Below are 26,100 nucleotides of genomic sequence, written 5' to 3' on the forward strand. Positions count from 1 at the left end.
GTTACAGAAATAGGCGCTTGAGCACACTTGTTTGTTATCTTAATGATATACCTTATTTCCAAATGGTATTACTTAAGAAACTCAGGAACTTTACCATATTCTACTTTATTTATGTCCTCTGGTTTCCCCCAGGAGGGGAAATTGAATTACATGAATGCCATACTTCTTAGCCAAGCACAGTAACTGACTTGGCTCAGCTCAGATAGAGCTTCAATGCCTCTTGGGATATAACCCTTTATCAGACATGAGGAGCTACTTGGCAAAAGCATGATTTTGAGATTCTCTATGGAAGAATACCATGACAAGATAACTAAAGGAAACTACAAGATAACTAAAGGATAGGAAGGAACTGCCTCAAGGTGGACACTTCTTGGGAGGAAAGGGAAACACGAGCAAGAACCCTACTGAGACTGCTCCATTGAGTACACCTTTGTTTCCACAGCAGGCAAAAGGTTCCTTGTTGCAGTGCCAGTGTCAGTCCAGAAGCCAGCCGGGGGTGAGGGTTTAGGACCACATGAACAGGGCACGTGGCCAGGCACACGCAAGGCTGCAAGGCAGCAGGAGCTGGGGCTCAGGTGGGGCTGAGCAGTAGAGCCTCAGGCAAAAGTGGCTCCCAGGGACAAGGTTTGGCCCTGCCTGGGACCTTCACCCCAAGGGGCTGAAGCCTCCAGCTGAGGGCTGGAAGGAGCACCCCTCAGCTGCATTATCGTATGTTGGTCCTGAGCTCCAGACAGGAGTGGGGATGCTCTCAGGGCCCTTACTGAGCTTACTGTTTACTAATAACATGTTTGGAGTCCTATCACTACATCTAACCTTTGGAGACAGTGCTTGATCAACTGTGGGCCAAATACTGAGAAACAAGTTGTCAACTAGGGAATTCACACAGCGTAGAACTTAGTCAGCCTTGACATTGCTACCCTTCCCCAATGCGCAGGTACTAGCTAACAGTCATCATACTGAAGGTTTATATAAACAACAGTAACTTTCCAGACTTTCTGAGCCTACTCATGGTATTGTTTGTTTTCAAAAAAGCTAAGCATTTTAAAAGAGGAGAGTTATTTCAAGAGTTAACTGTAACTCAGAAAAAAACCCCAAAAAACCAAAAACCAAACAAACCAGTAATTAAAGAAATAAAACCTTAAACTGTGAAAGACAATACTTCAAAAATAATCAGAAGTGTCTCCTTTTTTGTATAATAAAGTATTCTGGATATGAGAAGATGTTAATAGGTTTCAAGGGTCCCTGGATCATGGTAAGTTTCAAGCCTTGAGTAATCAGCAGAAATCAACTGTATATGGGTCCTTTCTCCAGTGGACATGCAAGTACTGGAGTTGTGTGCCAGGTCACTGAGGCCACACTATGAACTGCTGTTCACTGCATGGTCACTGCACAAGATGCAATCTCATTTTTCTTTCTGTGAGCTATGAGAGTGAAATGTTGTCACTATTACCCTAAATTTCTTCCAAACACGTAAGCTCAAGTCTGAGGTGCAGATTTTCTCCTGCCCATCTCCCTTCATTAGAAGAAACCACATCAAATAAATCAAAAATTATTATGCCACGAAGAAGACTTACAAATTAGTTTGCAGTAAACTATAAAAGCTTTCAATAAAATGGCAAACATAATCCAGAATAGATACTTAGTGTTCAAATTACCCTAGCATTATTTTTCTATACTTTTTGTAATAATTTCAATCACGAAAAAGTCTAAAATGGTGCTTTTTCAAATTAACAGCCAGCAGTAAGGCAATTAGATACTAAGCATTTTAAAAACAGACATTTTGGGAATTAGATATGAATTTATGAGCCTTATTTTAAACACTTGGTTTTAACAATCTTACGATTTCTAACAGGAGAGAGAAAAAAGAGATAAAAAGAATCACAGAATCACAGGATGTTAGGGATTGGAAGGGACCTCGAAAGATCATCTAGTCCAATCCCCCTGCCGGAGCAGGATTGCCTAGACCATATCACACAGGAATGCATCCAGGCGGGTTTTGAATGTCTCCAGAGAAGGAGACTCCACAACCTCTCTGGGCAGCCTGTTCCAGTGTTCGGTTACCCTCACCGTAAAGAAGCTTTTCCTCATATTTATGTGGAACCTCCTGTGTTCCAGCTTGCACCCATTGCCCCTTGTCCTGTCAAGGGATGTCACTGAGAAGAGCCTGCCTCCATCCTCATGACACTTGCCCTTTACATATTTATAAACATTAATGAGGTCACCCCTCAGTCTCCTCTTCTCTAAGCTAAAGAGACCCAGCTCCCTCAGCCTCTCCTCATAAGGGAGATGTTCCACCCCCTTAATCATCTCGTGGCTCTGCGCTGGACTCTCTCTAGCAGTTCCCTGTCCTTCTTGAACTGAGGGGCCCAGAACTGGACACAATACTCCAGATGCGGCCTCACCAGGGCAGAGTAGAGGGGGAGGAGAACCTCTCTCAACCTGCTAACCACTCCCCTTCTAATACACCCCAGGATGCCATTGGCCTTCTTGGCCACAAGGGCACACTGCTGGCTCATGGTCATCCTGCTGTCCACTAGGACCCCCAGGTCACTTTCCCCTACGCTGGTCTCGAACAGGTCTGTCCCCAACTTGTACTCATACATGGGGTTGTCTTGCCCAGATGCAGGACTCTACACTTGCCCTTGTTATATTTCATTAAATTTCTCCCCACCCAACTCGCCAGCCTGTCTAGGTCTCTCTGAATGGCTGCGCAGCCTTCCGGTGTGTCAGCCACTCCTCCCAATTTTGTGTCATCAGTAAACTTGCTGACAGTGCACTCTATTCCCTCATCCAAGTCATTAAAGAATATATTGAATAGTACTGGTCCCAGTACCGACCCTTGAGGGACTCCGCTAGACACAGGCCTCCAACTGGACTCTGTCCCATTGACCACCACTCTCTGGCTTCTTTCCTTCAGCCAGTTCACAATCCACCTCACTACCCGATCATCCAGACCACACTTCCCCAGTTTAGCTGCGAGGATGCTGTGGGAGATTGTGTCAAACACTTTACTGAAATCGAGATAGACCACATCCACAGCTTTACCATCATCTATCCACCGGGTTACGTCCTCATAAAAGGCTATCAAGTTGGTTAAGCATGACTTCCCCTTGGTGAAGCCATGCTGAGTGCCCCTAATGATCCCCCTATCCTTGATGTGCCTAGAGACAGCACCAAGGACAACTTGTTCCATCACCTTTCCGGGGATGGAGGTGAGGCTGACCGGTCTATAGTTACCTGGGTCCTCCTTCTTGCCCTTTTTGAAGACTGGAGTGACATTCGCTTTCCTCCAGTCCTCAGGCACCTCTCCCGTTGTCCACGACTTAGCAAAGATGATGGAGAGTGGCCTAGCAATGACTTCCGCCAGCTCCCTCAGCACCCGCGGGTGCATCCCATCAGGGCCCATGCATTTATGGATGTCCAGGTTGCTTAATTGGTCCCTGACCCAGCCCTCATCAACCAAGACAGATTCCTCCTCTACCCTGACTTCTTCTGGGGCCTCAGGGGTGCGGGGCTCCTCAGGACAGCCTCCAACAGTATAGACAGAGGCAAAGAAGGCATTCAGTAACTCCGCCTTCTTTTTATCCTCTGTCTCCAGGGCCCCCACCTCATTCATCAGTGGGCCTACATTGCCTCTAGTGTTGGTTTTACCTGCAATGTATTTGAAGAAGCCCTTTCTGTTGTCCTTGACCTCTCTTGCAAGGTTTAATTCCAAGGAGGCCTTAGCTTTCCTAGTTGCCTCCCTACATCCTCTGACAACAGACTTATATTCCTCCCAAGTGGCCAGCCCCTCCTTCCATGATCTGTACACTCTCTTCTTCCACTTGAGTTTGCCCAGCAGTTCCCTGTTTAACCACAGGTCTCCTGGTACCCTTTCTTGACTTTCTACCTGCTGGGATGCTCTGATCTTGAGCTCGGAAGAAGCAGTCCTTGAATGCTAACCAACTATGTTGGGCCCCCTTACCTTCTAGTACCCTGTCCCATGGAATTTCCCCTAGCAACTGCTTGAAAAGGCCAAAGTTGGCCCTCCTGAAGTCCAGGGTTGTGATTTTGCTATCTATTCTGGTCCTGCCACATGAGATCCTGAACTCTACCATCTCATGGTCACTACAACCAAGGCTGCCCTCAACCTTCACCTCTTCAACCAGACCCTCCTTGTTAGTGAGGATAAGATCCAGCAGCGCTCCTCTCCTAGTTGGCTCATCCACCATTTGCATCAGAAAGTTATCATCAATGCACTGGAGGAACCTCCTGGACTGAGGATGGCTGGCTGAGTAGGCCTCCCAGCAAATACCAGGGTAGTTGAAATCCCCCACAACAACCAGGCCCTGTAACTGAGAGACTGCTCTCAGCTGCCTGTAGAAGGCCTCATCACCCTCCTCATCCTGATCTGGTGGCCTGTAATAGACACCCACAACAGTATCACCCCTGCCAGCCTGCCCCTTAATTCGCACACACAAACTCTCAACTCGCTCCTGATTTGCCCCGGGACAGAACTCAATACATTCTAGCTGCTCACTCACATAAAGAGCAACTCCACCACCTCTCCTTAGTGGCCTGTCTTTCCTGAACAGGACATAGCCATCCATGACCACATTCCAGTCATGCGAGGTGTCCCACCAAGTCTCTGTAATTGCCACTAGATCATAGCCCCCCGACCGAACACCGATTTCCAGCTCCTCCTGTTTATTCCCCATGCTGCGTGCATTGGTGTACAGGCATTTCAGGGAGCGAGCTGAGCACACCGATTTCACCCCAGGGGGATGGGAGGCCTCCTGGTCTACGTCAACACTAGAGCATTGCCCCAGTGGTGCAAGCCCAGCTACTACCCCCATCCCCCTTCGAATCTAGTTTAAAGCTCTCCGAATGAGCCCTGCTAATTACTGTCCCAGAACCCTTTTGCCCCTACGACATAAGCCTTTCCCATGTATTACTGTCAGGTCTGGTGTCTTATAAAACCAGCCATTATCAAAGAACGCAAAGCCCTGCCTGTAGCCAGGCATTTATGGAGAGAAAATGCCACCTGTGCTTGTATTCAGTTTCACAGTACCATCAAACAAAACCAAGATTCTTACCCAGACTCCAAAGCAAGATTTGTAGAAGAGGAAGAGTGAGCAAATCCTAATCAGGTTGCATCACAGTATGAGTAAATAAGACTTCTATGTTATCATCACTGTTATTTACTTATCTCATGTTCTCTGTCACATTGTTTACTGTAGCTAGTTCAGACCGCATCAAAATCATAAAGCTAGACATCATCATACTAATGAAGGCAGGACCAATAGCAAATTCTGCCACTGCTTCTCATCTTAATAGGAGATGTAACGAACGCAAAAAAGGCTAAGAACCTCTAGAAATTGGACACTTTAGTTGATTTAGGAAACACAAAAGTGACTCAACCAAAAGCAATATATATTGATTTAAGAGAACTGAAAACACGAGACTTCTCAACCAAAGAATCCATCTGAACACAGCAGGAGGAATTTACCAAAAGCCTAAATATCCCTCCCTTTTCCCCCACCTCAGTAAATTCTTCATTAACATTCCTCTAAAAAACCCCATAAAATAGAGGAAGATTGTCAGCATCTCATGAGCACGGTACATAAACATGCATTATGCCTGTTTCTTCATATTGTAAGCAGAAAACATGCATTCAGAAAAATATTTTGGAAAGCAGTATTTGCTCTCCTTCTTCCAGTTGAAACAGAGAATATCAATAGTATGAATTACTGCAGCTAAGAGCAATTTCTCCACAACAACAAAAGTGGAAAATCAATCTCTCATTTTCGGTATTAAGGATATTTAGAGCAAGATTCTTTTTAATGGCTGAGAAAATCATAATCGCAGATAATTTTTCACTACATGGGTATTCAAATATTACTTATTGGAACTTGATGAACCAGAGAAAAAAAAGAAAGCAAGTAACAGTTGTGTACATGTGGATAGGGCCTATCGATGTGGAAATGAGAAATGATCTTCTTAGACAAGTACTATTTTTGACACCACCTATTCCAGTAGATCTAATGTGCATATCAATTTCATGAATCATAAACTATGTGTTTCAAGTCCTTCAGATTAAGTACAGAAATAAAAGTAGCCAGTGGAAAAGATTTTTCATAAGAACAAGTGAGTTTTACAATAGGGGTTTTGAAAAACCACACTGACAACTTCTTTGAAACTGTTTCAGAATAAAGATTCATGAGCTGTAAAAATTGTTACAGAAGCTGTTTTGCATTACTATCAGCACTGTATTAAGCCACACTGATGAAACTCCATGTGAGCTGTAAAACAGAGTAATAGTGCAGATAGGTTTACCTCCTTGGCAAAAGTACTATTTCATCTGACTTATTGTTCCATAAAAACCACTATGAAGTTCAACCTTTCTTCTAAACCAAACTCTAAATGGCAATAAACCAAGAGGATAGAACTGAGATTTGCAAAAGCATATAAACTGCAGTAGTGACCTCAGATTAACGACACAGCTTTTCTTGAGCATTCTTTCTTGAATATCAATAGACAAAATGACTGTAGAAGTCAACATACAAAACCAGGTTTTTTTCACTGTTTTTTTGAAGGATGTGCAGTATTTCCTTAAGTTTATATTCTCTTGTTCTGCTATCCTAGGAGCAGGACTAGAAAGATGCTGAAGATTTTTCAGGAAGAATACAGGAAATAAAGAAAAATAAAGGAAAAAAAAAATGAGAAGGAACAAGATATACATAGAATGAGAAATCCTTAAGCACAGGAAAAGGAAAGTCAAGTTTATGTTAAAACCATTATATTTCAAAAACTTTAAGGAAACTTAGAGCACTCCTCTCTACTTAATATGACAAATTCATCTCCCAAACCGAAGTGCTCTGAATCACCTGTTAACCAAATATACGCAGAGAAATTATCTGCCCTTTATCAGATATGCCCTCCAAAACAGTGACAGTCTTCTGTATGCTTAAAGGCAAACAAAACTATGTGATAAGATAGTTTTTCATTTAAACATTCTGTATGATTTAAAGAGAGAGGAATGTACAGTCATACTGTACAGTCATATCATGCATGCATGCATATACACTCAAATTATTAAAATAGGCTACAATATTTTCACATATGCACAAACACATTTTTACTTCCACTCACGTGCATGAAGAGGTATGTACAGCTGGGGCTGGGGGACTACAGATGTATATAGAAATGTCCAAGACAGTCTCCTTGAACTATGTGAGATACTTCGCCACATACTGAGATCTACCCTGACTTAACTTCAAAACATACAGCTGTTTCCAGTTAGATGGTTTCTTTTCCCCAGGAGATCTCACACAGACACAGAATGTTAGGGATTGGAAGGGACCTCGAAAGATCATCTACTCCAATCCCCCTGCCAGGGCAGGATTGCCTAGACCATATCACACAGGAACGTGTCCAGGCGGGTTTTGAATGTCTCCAGAGAAGGAGACTCCACAACCCCTCTGGGCAGCCTGTTCCAGTGTTCAGTCACCCTTACAGTAAAGAAGTTTTTCCTCAAATTTATGTGGAACCTCCTGTGCTCCAGCTTGCGCCCATTGCCCCTTGTCCTGTCAAGGGATGTCACTGAGAAGAGCCTGGCTCCATCCTCTTGACACTTGCCCTTTACATATTTATAAACATTAATGAGGTCACCCCTCAGTCTCCTCTTCTCCAAGCTAAAGAGACCCAGCTCCCTCAGCCTCTCCTCATAAGGGAGATGTTCCACTCCCTTAATCATCTTCGTGGCTCTGCGTTGGACTCTCTCTAGCAGTTCCCTGTCCTTCTTGAACTGAGGGGCCCAGAACTGGACACAATACTCCAGATGCGGCCTCACCAGGGCAGAGTAGAGGGGGAGGAGAACCTCTCTTGACCTGCTGACCACACCCCTTCTAATACACCCCAGGATGCCATTGGCCTTCTTGGCCACAAGGGCACACTGCTGGCTCATGGTCATCCTGTTGTCCACTAGGACCCCCAGGTCACTTTCCCCTACGCTGCTCTCCAACAGCTCTGTCCCCAACTTGTACTGGTACATGGGGTTGTTCTTGCCCAGATGCAGGACTCTACACTTGCCCTTGTTATATTTCATTAAATTTCTCCCCGCCCAACTCTCCAGCCTGTCCAGGTCTCTCTGAATGGCTGCGCAGCCTTCCGGCATCTCAGCCACTCCTCCCAGTTTTGTGTCATCAGCGAACTTGCTGACAGCGCACTCTAATCCCTCATCCAAGTCATTAATGAATATATTGAATAGAACTGGTCCCAGAACCGACCCTTGCAGAACTCCGCTAGACACAGACCTCCAAATGGACTCTGTCCCACTGACCACTACTCTCTGGCTTCTTTCCTTCAGCCAGTTCACAATCCACCTCACTACCCAATCATCCAGACCACACTTCCCCAGTTTAGCTGCGAGGATGCTGTGGGAGATTGTGTCAAACACTTTACTGAAATCGCGATAGACCACATCCACAGCTTTACCATCATCTATCCACCAGGTTATGTCCTCATAAAAGGCTATCAAGTTGGTTGAGCAAGACTTCCCGTTGGTGAAGCCATGCTGAGTGCCCCTAATGATCCCCCTATCCTTGATGTGCCTAGAGACAGCACCAAGAACAAGTTGCTCCATCACCTTTCCAGGGATGGAGGTGAGGCTGACTGGTCTATAGTTACCCGGGTCCTCCTTCCTGCCCTTTTTGAAGACTGGAGTGACATTCGCTTTCCTCCAGTCCTCAGGCACCTCTCCCGTTGCCCACGACTTAGCAAAGATGATGGAGAGTGGCCTAGCAATGACTTCCGCCAGCTCCCTCAGCACCCGCGGGTGCATCCCATCAGGGCCCATGCATTTATGGATGTCCAGGTTGCTTAATTGGTCCCTGACCCAGCCCTCATCAACCAAGACAGATTCCTCCTCTACCCTGACTTCTTCTGAGGCCTCAGGGGTCCAGGGCTCCTCAGGACAGCCTCCAACAGTATAGACAGAGGCAAAGAAGGCATTCAGTAACTCCGCCTTCTTTTTATCCTCTGTCTCCAGGACCCCCACCTCATTCATCAGTGGGCCTACATTGCCTCTAGTGTTGGTTTTACCTGCAATGTATTTGAAGAAGCCCTTTCTGTTGTCCTTGACCTCTCTTGCAAGGTTTAATTCCAAGGAGGCCTTAGCTTTCCTAGTTGCCTCCCTACATCCTCTGACAACAGACTTATATTCCTCCCAAGTGGCCAGCCCCTCCTTCCACGATCTGTACACCTTCTTCTTCCACTTGAGTTTGCCCAGCAGTTCCCTGTTTAACCATGCAGGTCTCCTGCTACCCTTCCTTGACTTCCTACCTGTTGGGATGCTCTGATCTTGAGCTCGGAAGAAGCAGTCCTTGAACGCTAACCAACTATCTTGGGCCCCCTTACCTTCTAGTACCCTGTCCCATGGGATTTCCCCTAGCAATTGCTTGGAAAGGCCAAAGTTGGCCCTCCTGAAGTTCAGGGTTGTGATTCTGCTAGCTATTCTGTTCCTGCCACATGAGATCCTGAACTCTATCATCTCATGGTCGCTACAACCAAGGCTGCCCTCAACCTTCACCTCTTCAACCAGACCCTCCTTGTTAGTGAGGTTAAGATCCAGCAGCGCTCCTCTCCTAGTTGGCTCATCCACCATTTGCATCAGAAAGTTATCATCAATGCACTGGAGGAACCTCCTGGACTGGGGATGGCTGGCTGAGTAGGCCTCCCAGCAAATATCAGGGTAGTTGAAATCCCCCACAACAACCAGGCCCTGTAATTGAGAGACTGCTCTCAGCTGCCTGTAGAAGGCCTCATCACCCTCCTCATCCTGATCAGGTGGCCTGTAATAGACACCCACAACAGTATCACCCCTGCCAGCCTGCCCCTTAATTCGCACACACAAACTCTCAACTCGCTCCTGATCCACCCCTGGACAGAACTCAATACATTCTAGCTGCTCACTCACATAAAGAGCAACTCCACCACCTCTCCTTAGCGGCCTGTCTTTCCTGAACAGGACATAGCCATCCATGACCACATTCCAGTCATGCGAGGCGTCCCACCAAGTCTCTGTAATTGCCGCTAGATCATAGCCCCCCGACCGAACACGGATTTCTAACTCCTCCTGCTTATTCCCCATGCTGCGTGCATTGGTGTACAGGCATTTCAGGGAGCGAGCTGGGCACACCGATTTCATCCCAGATTCACCCCCTGATTTCACCCCAGGGGAATGGGGGGCCTCCTGGTCTACCTCAACACTAGAGCATTGCCCCAGTGGTGCAAGCCCAGCTACCACCCCATCCCCCTTCGAATCTAGTTTAAAGCTCTCCGAATGAGCCCTGCTAATTCCTGTCCCAGAACCCTTTTGCCCCTACGACATAAACCTTTCCCATGTATCACTGTCACGCCTGTTGTCTTATAAAACCAGCCATTATCAAAGAACCCAAAGCCCTGCCTGTAGCACCAGTCTCGTAGCCAGGTGTTAATAGAGAGAATCCTACTATTCCATCCCACGTCATCACCTGAAAATGGAAGGAGGGAGGAGAAAACAACTTGTGCCCCAGACTCTTTCACCAGCCGTCCTAGGGCCTTGTAGTCTTTCTTCATCCCCCTCAGACTACGGGATGCAGCTTCTTCCCCACCTGTCTGGAAGATCAGCAGGGGGTAGTAGTCTGTGGCCTTCACCAGGTTGGGGAGTTGCCTGGTGATATCCCTCATTCTGGCTCCAGGCAGGCTGCAGACCTCCCTGTGATGGGGGTCAGCTCTGCATATTGGGCCCTCAGATCCCTTTAGGAAGGAGTCTCCAACCACTAAAACTCTTCTCTTCTTCCTTGTGGAGGAGGTAGCTATACGCCTGTCAGGTTTTTCTGACTGTGGTGGGACCTCTGATATAGGTTGCCTCTCCACCACATCCCCATTGGACCGGCTGTATTCCACTAGGGCTTCATATCTATTGCTCAGAGGCACCTGTGGAGGCAAGGAGGGCACTCGCCTTTTGCCATGGCCATAGACTTGTCTCCACTCACTCTTCTCCTCTAGGTTATTGTTTTCCACCTGAGAGGGGCAGAGTACAGTTGTCCCTCGATCCTGGGAGCTCTCCGGCAGGTGCTCCCATTTTTGTTGCAGATAAAACATTTAACCCTTTATTTGGCAACATCCACATGCTAAGGTATACTCTCTGCAAGACAGTTCCCTTATATATCCAACAGTCCTTCCAAAATAATTTCTAAATTACAGTGGTTAGTACGCAATATCTTTCAAAGAGGTATAGTTCCACGTTAGAGCTTCCACCAGAAAGCCAGTCAATGAAGGACACACAAAGGGAAGTGGCACAGACACACCAGGTGGCTTCACTAAATATTAGCAGCTTCTATTATCACTCATACACTCTTCTGAATGCTGTATTCAGCAAATATTTCTTTTTCCTGTATTAATTACTTTAGCTTGACAAAATTTTCCTATGTGGTCTTTGGCAATCTACTCTTTTTTGCATCTCACTGTATTGTCTGTATCTTTTTCGAAAACTCAGAAGTCTGAAAATTAATTATGCAGTGTCCTCCTCAATGTGTCAGAACTCCTTTTGAACAACAGGTCTACAATTAAGCAAACAAACTTACTATTCATACCTTATAATTTAAAAACTGAAATCTGAACACAATGAGATAAGGGCAAAACATCTATGTCTACCATTTAACTTCCTTACCTTGCTTTTGTTACTTGGAAAGTACTGTGAGCCTACATGCTTTTCTGCTGGTCACTCTACAAAACACTCTAACTTAGAAAGAATCATCCCTTTACAATTTGTTCATTTGTAGAAAAGAAATCCATTGAAAGCAGTGTTTTAACATTCACAAGCTCTCCCTCACAAAGATCTATCTAGTCCTTCAATGTAACTTCATAGAATCACAGAATGGCTGAGGTCTGCAAGGACCTCTGGAGGTCATCTCGACCAACCCCTTGCTCAAGCAGGGCCATCTGGAGCCAGTTGCCCAGGACCGTGTCCAGATGGCTTCTGCGTATCTCCAAGGATGAAGACTCCACCACCTCTCTGGGCAACCTGTGCCAGTGCTCGGTCACCCTCATAGTCTGTGCCCATGGCCTCTGGTCCTGTCACTGGGCACCACTGAAAAGAGCCTGACTCCGTCCTCTTTGCACCTTCCCTTCAGGTATTTATACACCTTGACGAGATCCCCCCTGAGCCTTCTCTTCTCCAGGCTGAACATTCACAGCTCTCTTAGCCTTTCCTTTTAGGAGAGCTGCTCCAGTCCCTTTATCATCTTGGTGAACTTCATGGGATTCTCTCCAGTGTGTCCAAGTCTCTCTTGTACTGGGGAGCCCAACACCAGACACAGTGCTCCAAGTGTGGCCTCACCAGTGCTGAAGAGAGAGTAAATATCACCTCCCTCGATCTGCTGTCAGTACTTTGTTTAACGCAGCCCAGGATTCTGCCTTCTTTGCCACAAGGACATGTTGCTGGCGCATGTTCAACTTCGTGTCTAGCAGGACCCCCAGAGCATTTCCTGCCAATCTGCTTTCCAGATGGGCAGACCCAAGCCTGTACTGCTGCCAGGAGTTGTTCCTCCCCAGGTGCACGACTTTGCACTTCCTCTTGTTGAACTGCATGAGGTTCCTATCAGCCCATTTCTCCAGCCTGCCCAGGTCCCTCTGGATGACAGCATGACCCTCTGGTGTGTCAGCCCCTCCTCCCAGTTTGTTCTCACCAGAAAACGTGCTGAGGGTGCACTCTGCCCCATCATCCAGATTATTAATGAAGATGGTCAACAGAATCACACCCAGTACCAAACCCCTGGGGTACACCAGTAGTTACTGGACTCCTACTAGACTTTATGCCTCTAATCACCTCCCTCTCGGGGTGATCTTGAGCTTAGTACTCACAGTGGACACACTATGTAAATCTGTGGCAACTGTTTTAGGATTCCAACTGACTGAAAGTACAGAACTCGTAATAGCAGTTACTTAATTAGGAACTGATGATGAGATCCATGCACTACCCCAAATAGTACACTAAATACAGTATTTACCATGTAAATAAAGCATTCTGAAGTCCTACCTAATCTGGTCCCTAAATTCTTCCTTAATCAACATTTAAATACCACTCTCAAACAGATCGATCTTCCTGAGAATTAAGACACTATTACATACATCTGATGCACACAACTGATACATGAAAAGCCCTACCCTTCTTAGTGTGTAGCTTCTTCTGTGTGTATCCTTTGCTTCTGTACAGCTGAAATGTCAGAAGACAATAGACTTCAACAAATGTTTAATTCTTTTGTGGCTTGATCTTGTAGAATAATATAGTATCTCTATAGTACAATATAGTAGAATAATATAGTATCTCTTTTCTTGGCAGTGATGAACTGCCAAGAAACTTAAGTGCAACCAATCCTTAAAGAGTAATTGTATTTTTGGCAGCAACTACAAGATAACTCCTAGATATCCACACGCATCTCTAACAAGTCCTATGCCACTGTAGATACTTATGGAAGAGCTTCTTTTGTTTGATAAACAGTAGCTATTTATTCAGAAATTCAAGAGCTATTTCCAACTGAACTGCTCACTTTGAAATCACTCACAGTGCAACAGGTATAAAAATAAGCACTATACAAACAACAATGTTTACTGGTACATTTTCTGGGGGCTCTCCCACCCTTATATGCATATTACTTGTAGCTTACCTTTTGCTCTATTGGAGATTCCAGTGACCAAAAGTTGGCACAGAACACTGAAGAAACGTTAAGTATATGCACCCACTATCCCCTGAGCAAAGAACATGGGGATGGTGAGATGCACACACACTATGTACAGAAGGCTAGGACAAAAAAGCCCCACAGCTCAACCATTTGAGGAATGCTATGCACACCAATGGACAGTACACTGACAAAAGCCCCAATTACTAGCAAATAATTTTTCTCAGGATCAGGTACAATAGCCTTTAACTTCCAAAACTCGTTAAGACTGTTTCTTTAAAAGACTTAAAATCTATGGTAACATATGCACCTTCTAGCATATACACACCATACTCGGAATAGCTGTGATAAAAATAAATTGTGCTTCTAGAGGTTTTTGTTGGAGGACTCCTAAAGTATTTTATGTATATCCATGACTTGCTCCACTTACTGAAATACATGTAGGTAGGAATCCAACTCAAGGGAATCTTCTACCAAAAATGACCTGCCCTGTGCCAATAAAACACATGCACTACAGGTTCACATGTAACTCACACCCTTAAACTCCTATTATTTAACTACAAGGTTTGTTCGCCAGTTTGTATTATCCAACTATCTTTTCTTAATAAAATAAATCAAACATACATGCACACAAACATAAAATCAATCTGTTCTTTTAAGTTCTGTTGGAAAACGAAGCCCAAAACTAAACGGAACGTTAAAAATGAATACAAAATTACTGCTGTTGATACACAATAAATTCTCTTTATGATGTTTTCCACATTTACAAAAGATCATTCCACAGCTGGAGTGGTTAATAACAGGACACACTCCTTCACTTTAACACTCAGCTTCAACTTGACCTACTTTCACTCAATACCTACATTTAAAGCTTAACATTAGGCTGCCCATTATGGAAGCAAATAGACATACATGTGGTACACATAGAAAAAACACCTTCCAATCCTCACATACAGTGCTAAATATATGTTGATCACCATAATGTTTATTTTATTAGTAAGTTTTAGAGGTGTTTATTCTCAGTGGTTTGTATATGAAATCTAACTCAATGGTAAGATTTTTCACGATGCTTAAAATAGACAAGCCTTAAGTCTACTGCCCTTCTACCCACAGCCACACATACATACACGCCTACACATGCAAAAATGAAAACTACATATTCATGAGGTTTCTTTCCATGTATGGGAATAGAGAAGACAATATCCATCTAAAGAAGACAATGACATGCTAAAGGGCAGTGGTACATACTTGCCAGCAGCTCCGTGGAAGGTGTACACTAAAGTTTGCAGCTACACAAAGGACAGGTATCTATTCTCTTATTCTCCCTTACTCAGGAAATCCACAGGAAAAAAAAAAGTTTGCTGTGATGCCATCACTTTCCATGCAAGTTTCTTGGAAGTGACTTTGATGGGACTCCATGAACCACATGCACCATCCTAGCATTCCATATGAACACATGAGCTGGCTCCAAAGCACTGCAGGATCTTCTTATGTTAGGGTGACCTTGCTGAGAGGAAACACACTTGCTCTGAATAACGCATTCTGTTGGTGATAAGGATACTGGAATTGCTGGCCCAATTTAAATCTAGCATTTTTAGGTTGCAAGCCATGTAACTATTATCACCCTATACTTCCAGTATATACTGGTGGAAACCTCAGGTGCTTCTGAGAGAATCCGTGAAGATACACGTACGGAAACCACTACAGATTCTAAAGGAGCCGTCTACTATAGAAGACACATGATTTGCTGCAATCACATGAAGCTCCACACAAACTAATCTACACTCATGTAGGGAGGCAGTAAGCATTTAATACCAAAATAGTTCAGTTTTAACAATGCCAACCTAAATACTAATTTACTGTAAGAAACAATTTTAACAGCTCTAATGGCAGGAAAAACAACTGTTCAGCACTCTGCCCAAGTAGAAACATGACAATGACACAGTGCTTAAGCATCTGTCAGATTTTGGTGTTACACACATGGTAAGCTATTTCAACATAAATATCTATTTCTTGACAAAACCTATATAAAATTACATTCCTGATTAACAACAACAACAAAAAACCCCTCCATAAATCTGCATTTAAAATTTGTAGCTAAATTAAGACTTCTTTTCTTTTAGTAAGTTTAAGTACCTACACAATGTCATATACAAAGATGAAGGCATCTGGTACCCAAAAAAAACCCAAACCAGATAGAAAAGCAAATAATTAATGACAAAACAGCCTGAAACAATAAAATTGAATCAAACCCCATATTACATTCCTTACTACCACCTTTGCCAACAATCCTATGTTTTCCTAGTATCTTCTGCTCACATTATAAAAGGAAAACAAATGCAAAAAGCCTAGCTGGCATACTATGTACGTCTTCAGCTGATCTGTAGTAAGAACCTGTCCATATTAATCATCTCTTCACCATCAGAATGTGAAACATTTCTTGGCCATTCTTTTGAGCCTCTAAATAAAAAGCTGTCTCGAAACTCTAAGGAATAACATCTCTTCTATCTCCTAGAATAATCTGCACAATCTGGACTATGTGTATGTAAACCATATGCTATTATCCACCTGTAGTAAAACACATATAAAGACCACACACCAATTATCTTACTTCCGTTAGAGAGAGGAAAAGTGCTCTATGAATTTCTGCTGTGGTGTCATTGTAGAAAAAGTGACAGTCAGTCTCATGACTATTTTAAAATTTACAGTAGCTTTGACTTGTCAGTCACTGATAGCCAATACAGTCCACTCTCCGTGGTTTCTCATTACAACATTTCACTCCTTTTTAACATTTTGTTCCATTTAAACCAGTGGAGGGTAAAATAGTTGGAGGCAATCAGAAGGTACTTCACAGTACTTCACTGTGCATAAGTATAATTCTACAAAGGTATTTAAGAGCACAGACTCTGATTCTTAATCTGTGCTGTGTTTTTTGACCTATGAGAGTCTACATTCAAGTACGGTTTCATACTTGCCAGCCACATCCTATGAAAATACTGTAAACTCAAAACATTATTTGTATTAAAGTCACACTGACTGCACTAGTAAAAACAGGAAGAATATAATTAGAAGCCTACATGAAGTTTTTAACTCACAATTTTATAAAAAATAATTATTACATAATATTGGAATTCCAAATCTGGGGAAGCAGTCAGAATCCATAAAAAAATCAGCATGTTACTTCAGCAGAAAAGCAATTTACTCTGCAGTCCTACCCAATTCTAATAAAATGTTACTATTGTGCTATATTAACGTCTGATTATATAGCTTCTGATAAACACACTGAAAAGCAACAGTGCAAAGCCCCAGTTTTTACAAGTGTTCTATAAAGGTGTGACATTACCCAGAATACTACAGAGCACAGTCAATCCTTTGATTTTCACATGTGTATGCAAAAGGTCAGGAATAAAACCTAGTAAATCCAAATAATCTTTGCTAAAGGATGCTTTAATTGAAGTAGTTTATTCACCTAGTTATCATTTTTTTGTCAAAAACCCCTTCCTCTGATATCTTCAATTTAATACTTCCCCCCCTCCTTCCTAACAACATACTTTCTTTATTTTTCAGTAAGAATGGCTTTCATCTTCTGCTTCATATATTTTGGTTCTTTTTCCTACTTCCTACTGTTTCAGTTACGTTTCAGATAATTCCTTTTCCTCAATTTGCACACTACATAGCAATATGGCGCTAATTTTTTATATGAATGTACAAAAACTAGGAATGCACATGCAGCCCAGATACCCATTTAATATTTCTAGGACAGAGATTTTTCTTTAAAAGATTGCTCAAAAATGACACTTTGTTTGCTAAAATGGAATTTATATACTTGATAAAATATACTTTTTTCTAGGTTTGAGCATAAGCTAATGCTTACACACTTTGTGTTATCTTCCAGTTTTATTCTAAAACTGATCATGGAAAGAAATACCATAAAGACAAGACTGAACTAGAACATTCATTAGAGCAGATTTTTAATGCCATGGCCTTTAGAAAAAAGCTACAGAAAGCTTTGATCCCTGGATGTAAAACAATCTTTGTTACTCTTTGTTCAGCTAGCCTCATGTGCCTCTGTTATTATAACACATTTTTAAGAGATTTTTTGAGAAAAAAAATCCTCTAAATTTTAAAAGTAGTCAAGTTATGTGAAATTATACAGAAATTTGGCTTAGTACTTTGTTAGCACAAAGAGAAAATTACTCTCCCTTTTCCCTTTTTCTCATTAGGATGCAACGCCTTGAAAAGTACAGGCTACCATTACAGAAGACATATCCTTTTGTTACCTGACAGAAATATTGAAACCCTCTCTGCTAAAAAAAAAAACAACTTAAAAGCAACTCCTGTAATGCCTCTAAATTCTGAAGAAATATGAACATAACTGAAAGCATCTCTAGTGTTAAGAAATGAAATTGTGTTATCAAATATCCATAGCTGCAAGCTTTTTTTCAGATCCCAGAATTAAACTAAAGAACCTACTGAAAACCTGCCTAAATTCTCCTATTATATTAAAAAAATACTGCCAATTTCCCCAACATAAGAATCACAGGCCTTCTGCATGATCATAGTAATACTGAATGGCAAATTAGTGGCAAAAGATTCATTTCATGCTCATGCAACAAATACAGTCATTTTCCATAGGTACATCTCTTACATATTACAAATCCTCCCTTCTCATTGTGGATTTAATTTCCTTAAAGAAAAGATATATTTTAACATTTAAAAATGCATGTATCAGATTTTAATCATGCTCATGAGAATTACAGCTTTGGGCCAATAATCAACACACAGAGACCATGACCACTACGTGCTTCTCAGCATTCCTACAAGCCTGACCAGATGCGTGGGTACCAGGTAGGTAATTCACAGTGGGATCCTCTGGAGCTACAAAACTAGCCTAGGTAAAACTGTGATAACTGAATCGCTTACTGCTACAGCCTTCTTCTTCCTTTCAGCTGAGATTTCTGCTCCTAAAGAGCTGTCCTCAGGTCCAACAAATGCAAGATGATCTTCCCAAAAGGCATCACCAATTACTGTAGTTGTTTCCCTTTTCAGTACCTTAATTCTTTCCTGTCACAAGATGAGAATCTCTAATTGAGCAACAGGATTACCTTGTGATAAACCTGAAAGTGTCCTTGCTAAGTCTCTTTGCTTCTCCAACTTCTCTCAAGCAGGCCTGAGAGAAGGCTTACCTGAAAGCAAGGCTATTCAGCAACCTCCTTCAATTCCTCCACGTCAGCCTTGCTGGCCTGAGAAACACGTGCTGCTTGCACGAGCTGTCTACAACAGTGAACTTCAGCTTGTTTTTGCAAAATAAAGTAAAACCAAACAAAACACCTGCAAAACCAAGGAACACTAAGGGGAGCCAAAAACCAGGAAAACAACTTTAGGTTAGCTTTGCATGGATAAGTGTATGTTAACTAATTGCTAAAGGAGACTGTATATGTTGAGCTCAAAGACTTCTATGTACCAACTATAGCTCAAATTGGTTCAGTGACTGAAAAATTCAGAGTCATGTTAGATTTTTATGAGTGCATTTTGACGAAAAGAACCTTTCTACCTTTATCTTCTCACTTCAAATTTATTTCTTCATCATTTCTTTCCATGTCTAACTCATTAACATACTCATATCTTGCAAGACAGCATCAGATCTGCATGGAACTCTCATGTCATTTGCAAAGTTATTCATCAACATTAGAACCACTACTATGAAATACATCTTTTTTCTTTTAACACTTTCATTCATCTCACTCAACATGATTTACAGCTCATTATTTTCCCATGTACAGAAAATGTTCAAGGTCATCTCACAGGCTTCTTTGTCACGTCAAAATAGATCCAGAATTTTTAAATGAAAGTTACTGGTAACAAATACATAGCCTAACTCATCTGACAAAGTAGCAGTTAATTTTTTTTCATGAGCTCAGAGTCTGAATTTACTACAGAGGATCCAAAGACTAGGACTAAATTAGCACTAGTAAAATAGTAGCAGATCTCCATAGTGAAACAGTTGGTGCCGAGGACCTGAAACACACATTTGTGGAGAAAAGCATTATTTCAGACTAGATCTCTCCTAGTTCTGAAGACTGAACTCCCTCCCATCAGCAATTGTGCATCTTCCTATTTTGTTTCAGCTGAAAGAAGTAAAGTTTGAATCCTCGGAGACTGTTCAATGATGGAAGCATAGCATCCTAAGTGGCACTGGGCAGATTTGGTTCAAAGGTGTATTTCTGATCCAAGCAAAAACATTAACGTAGATATACCGAAGTAAATATGGTATTCCTTATTTCCTTGATGATTCTCTTTTCTAGTAGTCAAACTGAAGCATATGCTCGACTTAATACAGATTTCTTAAATGTAAAAAATGTATTTCAGAAAAGTTAAAAACCTCCACAACATGAGGTCAAAGACATTAGAAAGTTAAAATATTTTAATATGGTTAAAGTAGCATTTCTACTAATAAAGTCCTTGGGTATGCATTGAGGCTACTCAGGGGCTTTACATACCAGTCATTCCATCAATAATAAATTGAAGAACATAACGTGCGTTTTTCTAAAATATTATAAATAAATATGAGAGACTTTTCCATTAAAGAAATCACTTGCAGATATCTTTTTAATGCTCTCAGTTTCTCTAATTTAAATTCTATTATTACAGTATCATCAAAACTCCAAGCAGGCAGATTTTGGTCTACATGAAATGGGACATGGGACAGGCCTTTTGTGGCACAATTAAGAGTGTTCCTTTCAAGGGCAACGTCACAGAAGGTGAATGCTAATTTTACTAATATGGTAAAGGAGGATGAATGACTAGGGGAAGGAAGGAAAGCAAAAAAAACCAAACTACACAGGACATTTTTTTTTCTGTGAAGTTCTCTGTCATATTTAACTTTCACTTTCTAAACAGGTTATTACAGAGACAGCAATTTGCATAAAAAGATTAAAGATTGCACAAAACGTCAAAGGCTGCTTTGCAGCTACAATACGAACAAAGAAAAAACAGTCTTTGCAGATGTCAAAGGATTTTTAAGGAAATGATCAAAGATATTCTAATAATAGCACATGATGCATAAAACACCCCCAACACTAGGTGTCAGAGTGCATAAGCTATTTCCGAAAATAATTTAAAATGTCTCCACTTTCCCATATGAAAGCCAGAGCTCCATGCAAATTACAAAGGAAAGCTCATTCTTAGTTCTTTTTCCAACAACTAGTTTTTATCAGATGGGAGAACTAAAATCATCATAAAAATCATAGCTCAGACTGAAAGGTATTACAAAACAAAACTATTTAAATATTTTTTAAAACAGCTGCTCTAAACCAACTTAAATCATCTAGCTAACACTCTTTTCAATACTGTCTTACTTGGTTCAAATAGCAGGTCATGAAGCACTAAGTACACTATACATTGGTTTTAGTTTACACAAAGTGTAAGTAGCTATCAGACACTCAGATCATATTCCATAAATTCTTGAAAGCCTACATACAATATAAGTAATACATATATTTAAAAAAGACTACACAATAAAGTTTCCTGTCACCCAATACTCTTCTAAGCACTAACAGTCAGCATTACCATGGACATCCTTTCCATTACTTCACGTGAGCTATCAGAATGAAAGTTGAAAGGTTCATCAACCCTAAAGGATATACTCTTGAATATTAAGACTGGTGCACACCAGCACCAAGTCAGTCACATGACAAAATAAATTAAGCCTGTGTGATTCGATTTTATGGATAGATGCCAATTACTTGCAGCACTTTGGGAAACTTGAGTAGTCAAAGTACTTTCACACTGCAGCTCAAATCAACTACCAACTGGTCATAAAACTAGCATGATCCTAGAGAAAGTACTAGTATTTCCACTAATTTTAGTTAGTATTGAGACTAACTTAAATCAACAAGACCAGAAAGGAGTGGGCCCACTTCATTTTGCCCCTGAAAATAAGAAAAACAAAAAACTAACTTAGCTTTTCTACCGTCACTAGGTGCAAAAAAGTCTGTCTTAAAAATTGTCCTCCATCGCTTTTTAAGGAGGTTACGGTACACCTGAATATAGTGGTAGTGGTATGGATTCAAGTCCTGGAAAGATCCACTGTAGAGTCATACATGTCTGAGTGGTTATCATCAAGGGATTTTAGACTACCCCTATGTGCATTTACACCTCAAAGGCCATGAGATCAAGTACAGTTAACAGAGAAATGATCAGGAAAGTCATTTGGGACCATATTTCTTCCATAGTATAGCTACTAGAAAAATTCTTTGATTATACATGGTTACACAAAACTAAATTAGAACTACTACACAAAAATAAATTAGAACTTAACTTTATAAAAAAATGATAGCAAAATGAAACAAAAACGTCAGGAAGATGGAAACTCCTTGTCTTCAAAGTAAACAACAGAGAATGAAGAGATGACGTTTTCCTGTTTAACCTTAACAGAGAATAACTAAAAATAAGTTCTGTTACCATTTAGTACGTAGTAACATACCGAACTATAGTTTTACATTTGCTAAAACAGGGCTGCTCTCACAGTATGTCCATTATACAAAGGCAGAAAAAAAGCCAGGAAACAGAAAGAGCATTAAACTTTTAATACAAATACAGTATTATAAAAGACAAACATTTGCAAACAGATATAAAAAGATTTCATTTTGAGTTTGACAGCCATTTATTTTTAGCTTAAACAGTTTATATCAGAATACAATTATTCACTCATCAAAAATAATGTCCTACACTTTCTCATAAGTTCTACAATGAATTTAAGCACTATTTTACATTCAGTAAGTGCCAATTTGATAATTAGCAAGACATTAATGTAAAATGTGTATTAACAAAGCCCCATTCTTTAAATTTTAATATTATATATAATAGGTAAGCACAGATAAGTGTAAAAAATTATGTTACTTTTTAGAAAGGGAATATGCTTTAATTTCTTAGGATTATTAGCAGAAAAAAACTAGAACCTTGGAGTAGGAAACTAACTCTGAAATATAAATTGTTGTGCTTCCTAAAATTTTGTAGAACACAGAAGGTGCTTTAGACATGCTTGAAACTGTTTTAAAAAAAATCAAGAACAAATGGCTTACTCATAGTTAAAATGCAAAGATTTTAAATGGAAATTTATTTATGAATGAAATATCAAGTAAGTAGATACTAACTGCAAAACTACTGGAAGAAGCCAAGGAGACTCTTAAGCTTTCTAAACAGCGATACAGTTTAATATTTCCATCCCTTTTCGTTTTTCGCCCGAAACACTTTCTGCAATAGCTGACTAAAACCGGAATTTTTATTTCAAATTTGCAGTGACACTGGAATGACAGTACCTTTTTCCATGTCTGTATATCTTACATTTGAGATAAAAAATAGAGACAAAATGGAGTTGTCATAACTCTTCCAAATTTCATGAGAACCTTACCACTTAAAGAACGCCATTTTATCCAAAAAATGTCTTCTTCACAACTTTATGGGCAATGAACTACTACTTTCAACTACTTAGTAGTGAAATCCAAATGCGAAGCCAAACATAAAAGTAGGAGAATATTTTGTGAGATGTTGAATGCCATTCTTTCAAGATAGTGAAGATTTATTATAAGAATCAGGATGGAGCGTTATTTTAAAGGAATGTATTGCACAGAGCAGAGAAGGTTGAAAGAGCTCAGAAAGAGAGTCACAAAATAAGCAAGAATGAAAAAAACTCTGACAAGTTGTATAGGAACATATTTTAAATAACAATACAACCCCCCCAAATTGTTTTCCATTAAGTAAGAGTTCTTGGAATATATGCATTACCTTAACAACAGGATTCAGCAGAACAACAGCTGATTTCTTTGTAATAACTTGCTTTGTTGTGTAATGATGTTCTATGAGCTGAGGGATAGTTGGAAACCCAGTTCCTTCAAAACGATACTGATTCTGTATGGAGGTAAAAGGAAATAATTGTTTCTCTACAAGAAATATTTCGAACAAGAAACTACAAAAGCGCATCTCCTCACGAGTAAGAAAACAACCAAATGTTCACTTTTGCAGAATTAAATTTCTTTCCTGATCTATTTATAGCATTTCTACCAAATTAAATGGAATGATAGTTAGGAAGATGATAAATTAATAAATGCAAAATTACTGCATCATTCATTTAGGGCAAGATGATAAAATAAGTATTTATTTAAACTCTTTTTAAAGAGACAGGACAGTTAAACTTAAAACTCTGACAGAGTGAAATAAAAATACCATAAACCAGAAAAAACTACACTAACTTCCTAATTACTTAAAGTTCTAAGAATTACAGAAAACAAACTAAAAAATAAACATCTGACAATAAAATAAACAAGAGATAAGCAACACTATCTTACTCAGTTCTCATGGTATTTACAATGTTTGATAAAATTAATAAATCCCTGGCACAGTGTGTAAGATGCAAGATCGGTCTTTAATAAGGAGTATATACCAGAAGAATCTACAGCAGCTAAAAACAAAGGCAGGTCATGCATCGAATTCGTAGAGAAGTTGGGCAAGACAAAATCCGCCTTCCTGTCACCCCGCTTCATGAATTTATTTCTTTTTATATACATAATTGAACACAATGGAAACAATTAAATCTCTTAATATTTTTAGAAGCATGTAACATTTTTTTAGCAAAGACTGCTATGGCATACCATTTCAGGTGTTAAGGAGAAAAATGTCTTTTTATTGCTTATCTTTGCCCATACACTTGACAGGGTAAAACAAGAGCAAATAACTGTTTATTTCATCTTCCTGAATGTCTTAAATTATACAGTGCAACTGACTGGGGAAAGAGAATAAAGTTTTGTTCCTATAGAAGACTCAGCTTCTACAGTTAGAGAACTCTTCCCCCAAGAGAGGAACTGCCATAAACCAGCTTGACAATGGCAACAATAAACAAGCACTGCAATTAAAAAAACTCGAAGCACAGACTGTGATTCAAGTTCATTTACACAACTGGGCAATGGAAACCTCTGCCACCACCATGCAGACTTTTTTCTTTCTAGCCCCCAGGGTTAAATTCCTTGCACAATGCATTATAAATTTCTCTTCCTTAGGAGTTAAAGCATTAACTTCCTGAAACGTGTTACTAATGTTAGTAAAGTCAGCTTTGTCATGTCACTTATTTTGAACATTCCTGGTTATCTATCATAAAAATGTTTTCACAGTTCGAATACTTTCGTTGTTTATTTTGTTGTTCAACTTCACTAACTTTTTATATAGTGACTCAGCTTTGACTAACCAGTAACAGTAGCTCCCATTCCTTTCAAATAAGCTCCTTCATATTTCTGTGCTGATGATACAAAAAAACTGATGTCCTAAGAGTTTCCCTAGCACAATAACCAGTACTGCCTATTATTTCCTCATCTCAGACCCAGTCGTAGGCCCATCTGCTGACATCTATGTAAGGCCTTAAAGGCAGACAGTGTTCTTTGATTCTGTGTATTTACGCAGGATCCTGACCATTATTAAGATCACTAACAAACAACAATTTGAAAATAGCACAGCCTCAAACAGCAGCAGGGAAAAACAGTAGCCTTGAATGACAGCAGTGAATTTTGATGCTTAAAGCTGAATGATGAACTCATTTATCACACACATAGTTTTATTAAGATTAGCCTTTAAACTAATGATAAAACCAGAGAGAGAACACTTATGCAATTAAAGGACCACTGTTAAAACAGGTGTATGTCCCACTCTGCCCTTCAGTATTTGATTCAGAAGAAAATTTGTATGGAGACCATGTTTGGTCTCTATATGGGGACCTGTCAGTGATCCAAGAGTGTGAGTTGACTAGTCAGAGAGACCTGATTCCACATTGTTCGTACTAATGTAAACAAACAAACAAATCTCTTGCACTAAACTCTCCTCAAACTTCCCTATCAAAATGTTCATTAATACATTCCTTCTTGTTATATGACCATAACAGTCCTGCCATGGGGGTGGGACTTAATAAGCTTTTTCTTTTTACTATTAATGTTTTTTTCACAATAAATGAAGAAAATTCCCCCCATAGAAGTGCATAAGGAGTCCTGCATTTCTTTAAGAAAAAAATTTTTAACTTCCATGATTGTCACGAAAATCTGCCACAAATTAATCCCAAGAGCAGATGAACATAATGCCCTATTACCACATGTACAAGCAAACTGATCTAGTGACCCAAAGATGTTTGGACTGTCCAAGCTATGCAATATTAAACAATATCAATCTTATATTTCAAATGTGATCCTAAAACAAAGCAGTGAAATTACAGAAATAAACATAGATTTTTAAATATTTTTTTCTCGAAAAAAAACAATATAAAAATGTCAGCTTACAGGTAGGTGTGGCCTCAAAGTAATACTTACTAAAAAACCCTTCTATTTTAACTGACTTGAAAGTCCAGTCTACATTTTTTGAAGAT

General features: G+C 40.5%; 1 protein-coding gene across 3 annotated transcripts in view; it reads right to left on the minus strand.

The window, feature by feature from the left end:
- FER (FER tyrosine kinase) overlaps positions 1–26,100 on the minus strand; it is a 221,027-nt gene that overhangs the window by 82,310 nt on the left and 112,617 nt on the right. For all 3 annotated transcript variants that reach the window (XM_068422476.1, XM_068422477.1, XM_068422478.1), the window contains one exon: positions 23,487–23,609. In XM_068422476.1, coding sequence (XP_068278577.1) covers positions 23,487–23,609 — 123 coding nt within the window. The remainder of the gene's footprint in view (positions 1–23,486; positions 23,610–26,100) is intronic.

The sequence above is a fragment of the Nyctibius grandis genome, chromosome Z, assembly GCF_013368605.1.
Source record: "Nyctibius grandis isolate bNycGra1 chromosome Z, bNycGra1.pri, whole genome shotgun sequence".
NCBI lineage: Eukaryota > Metazoa > Chordata > Aves > Nyctibiiformes > Nyctibiidae > Nyctibius > Nyctibius grandis.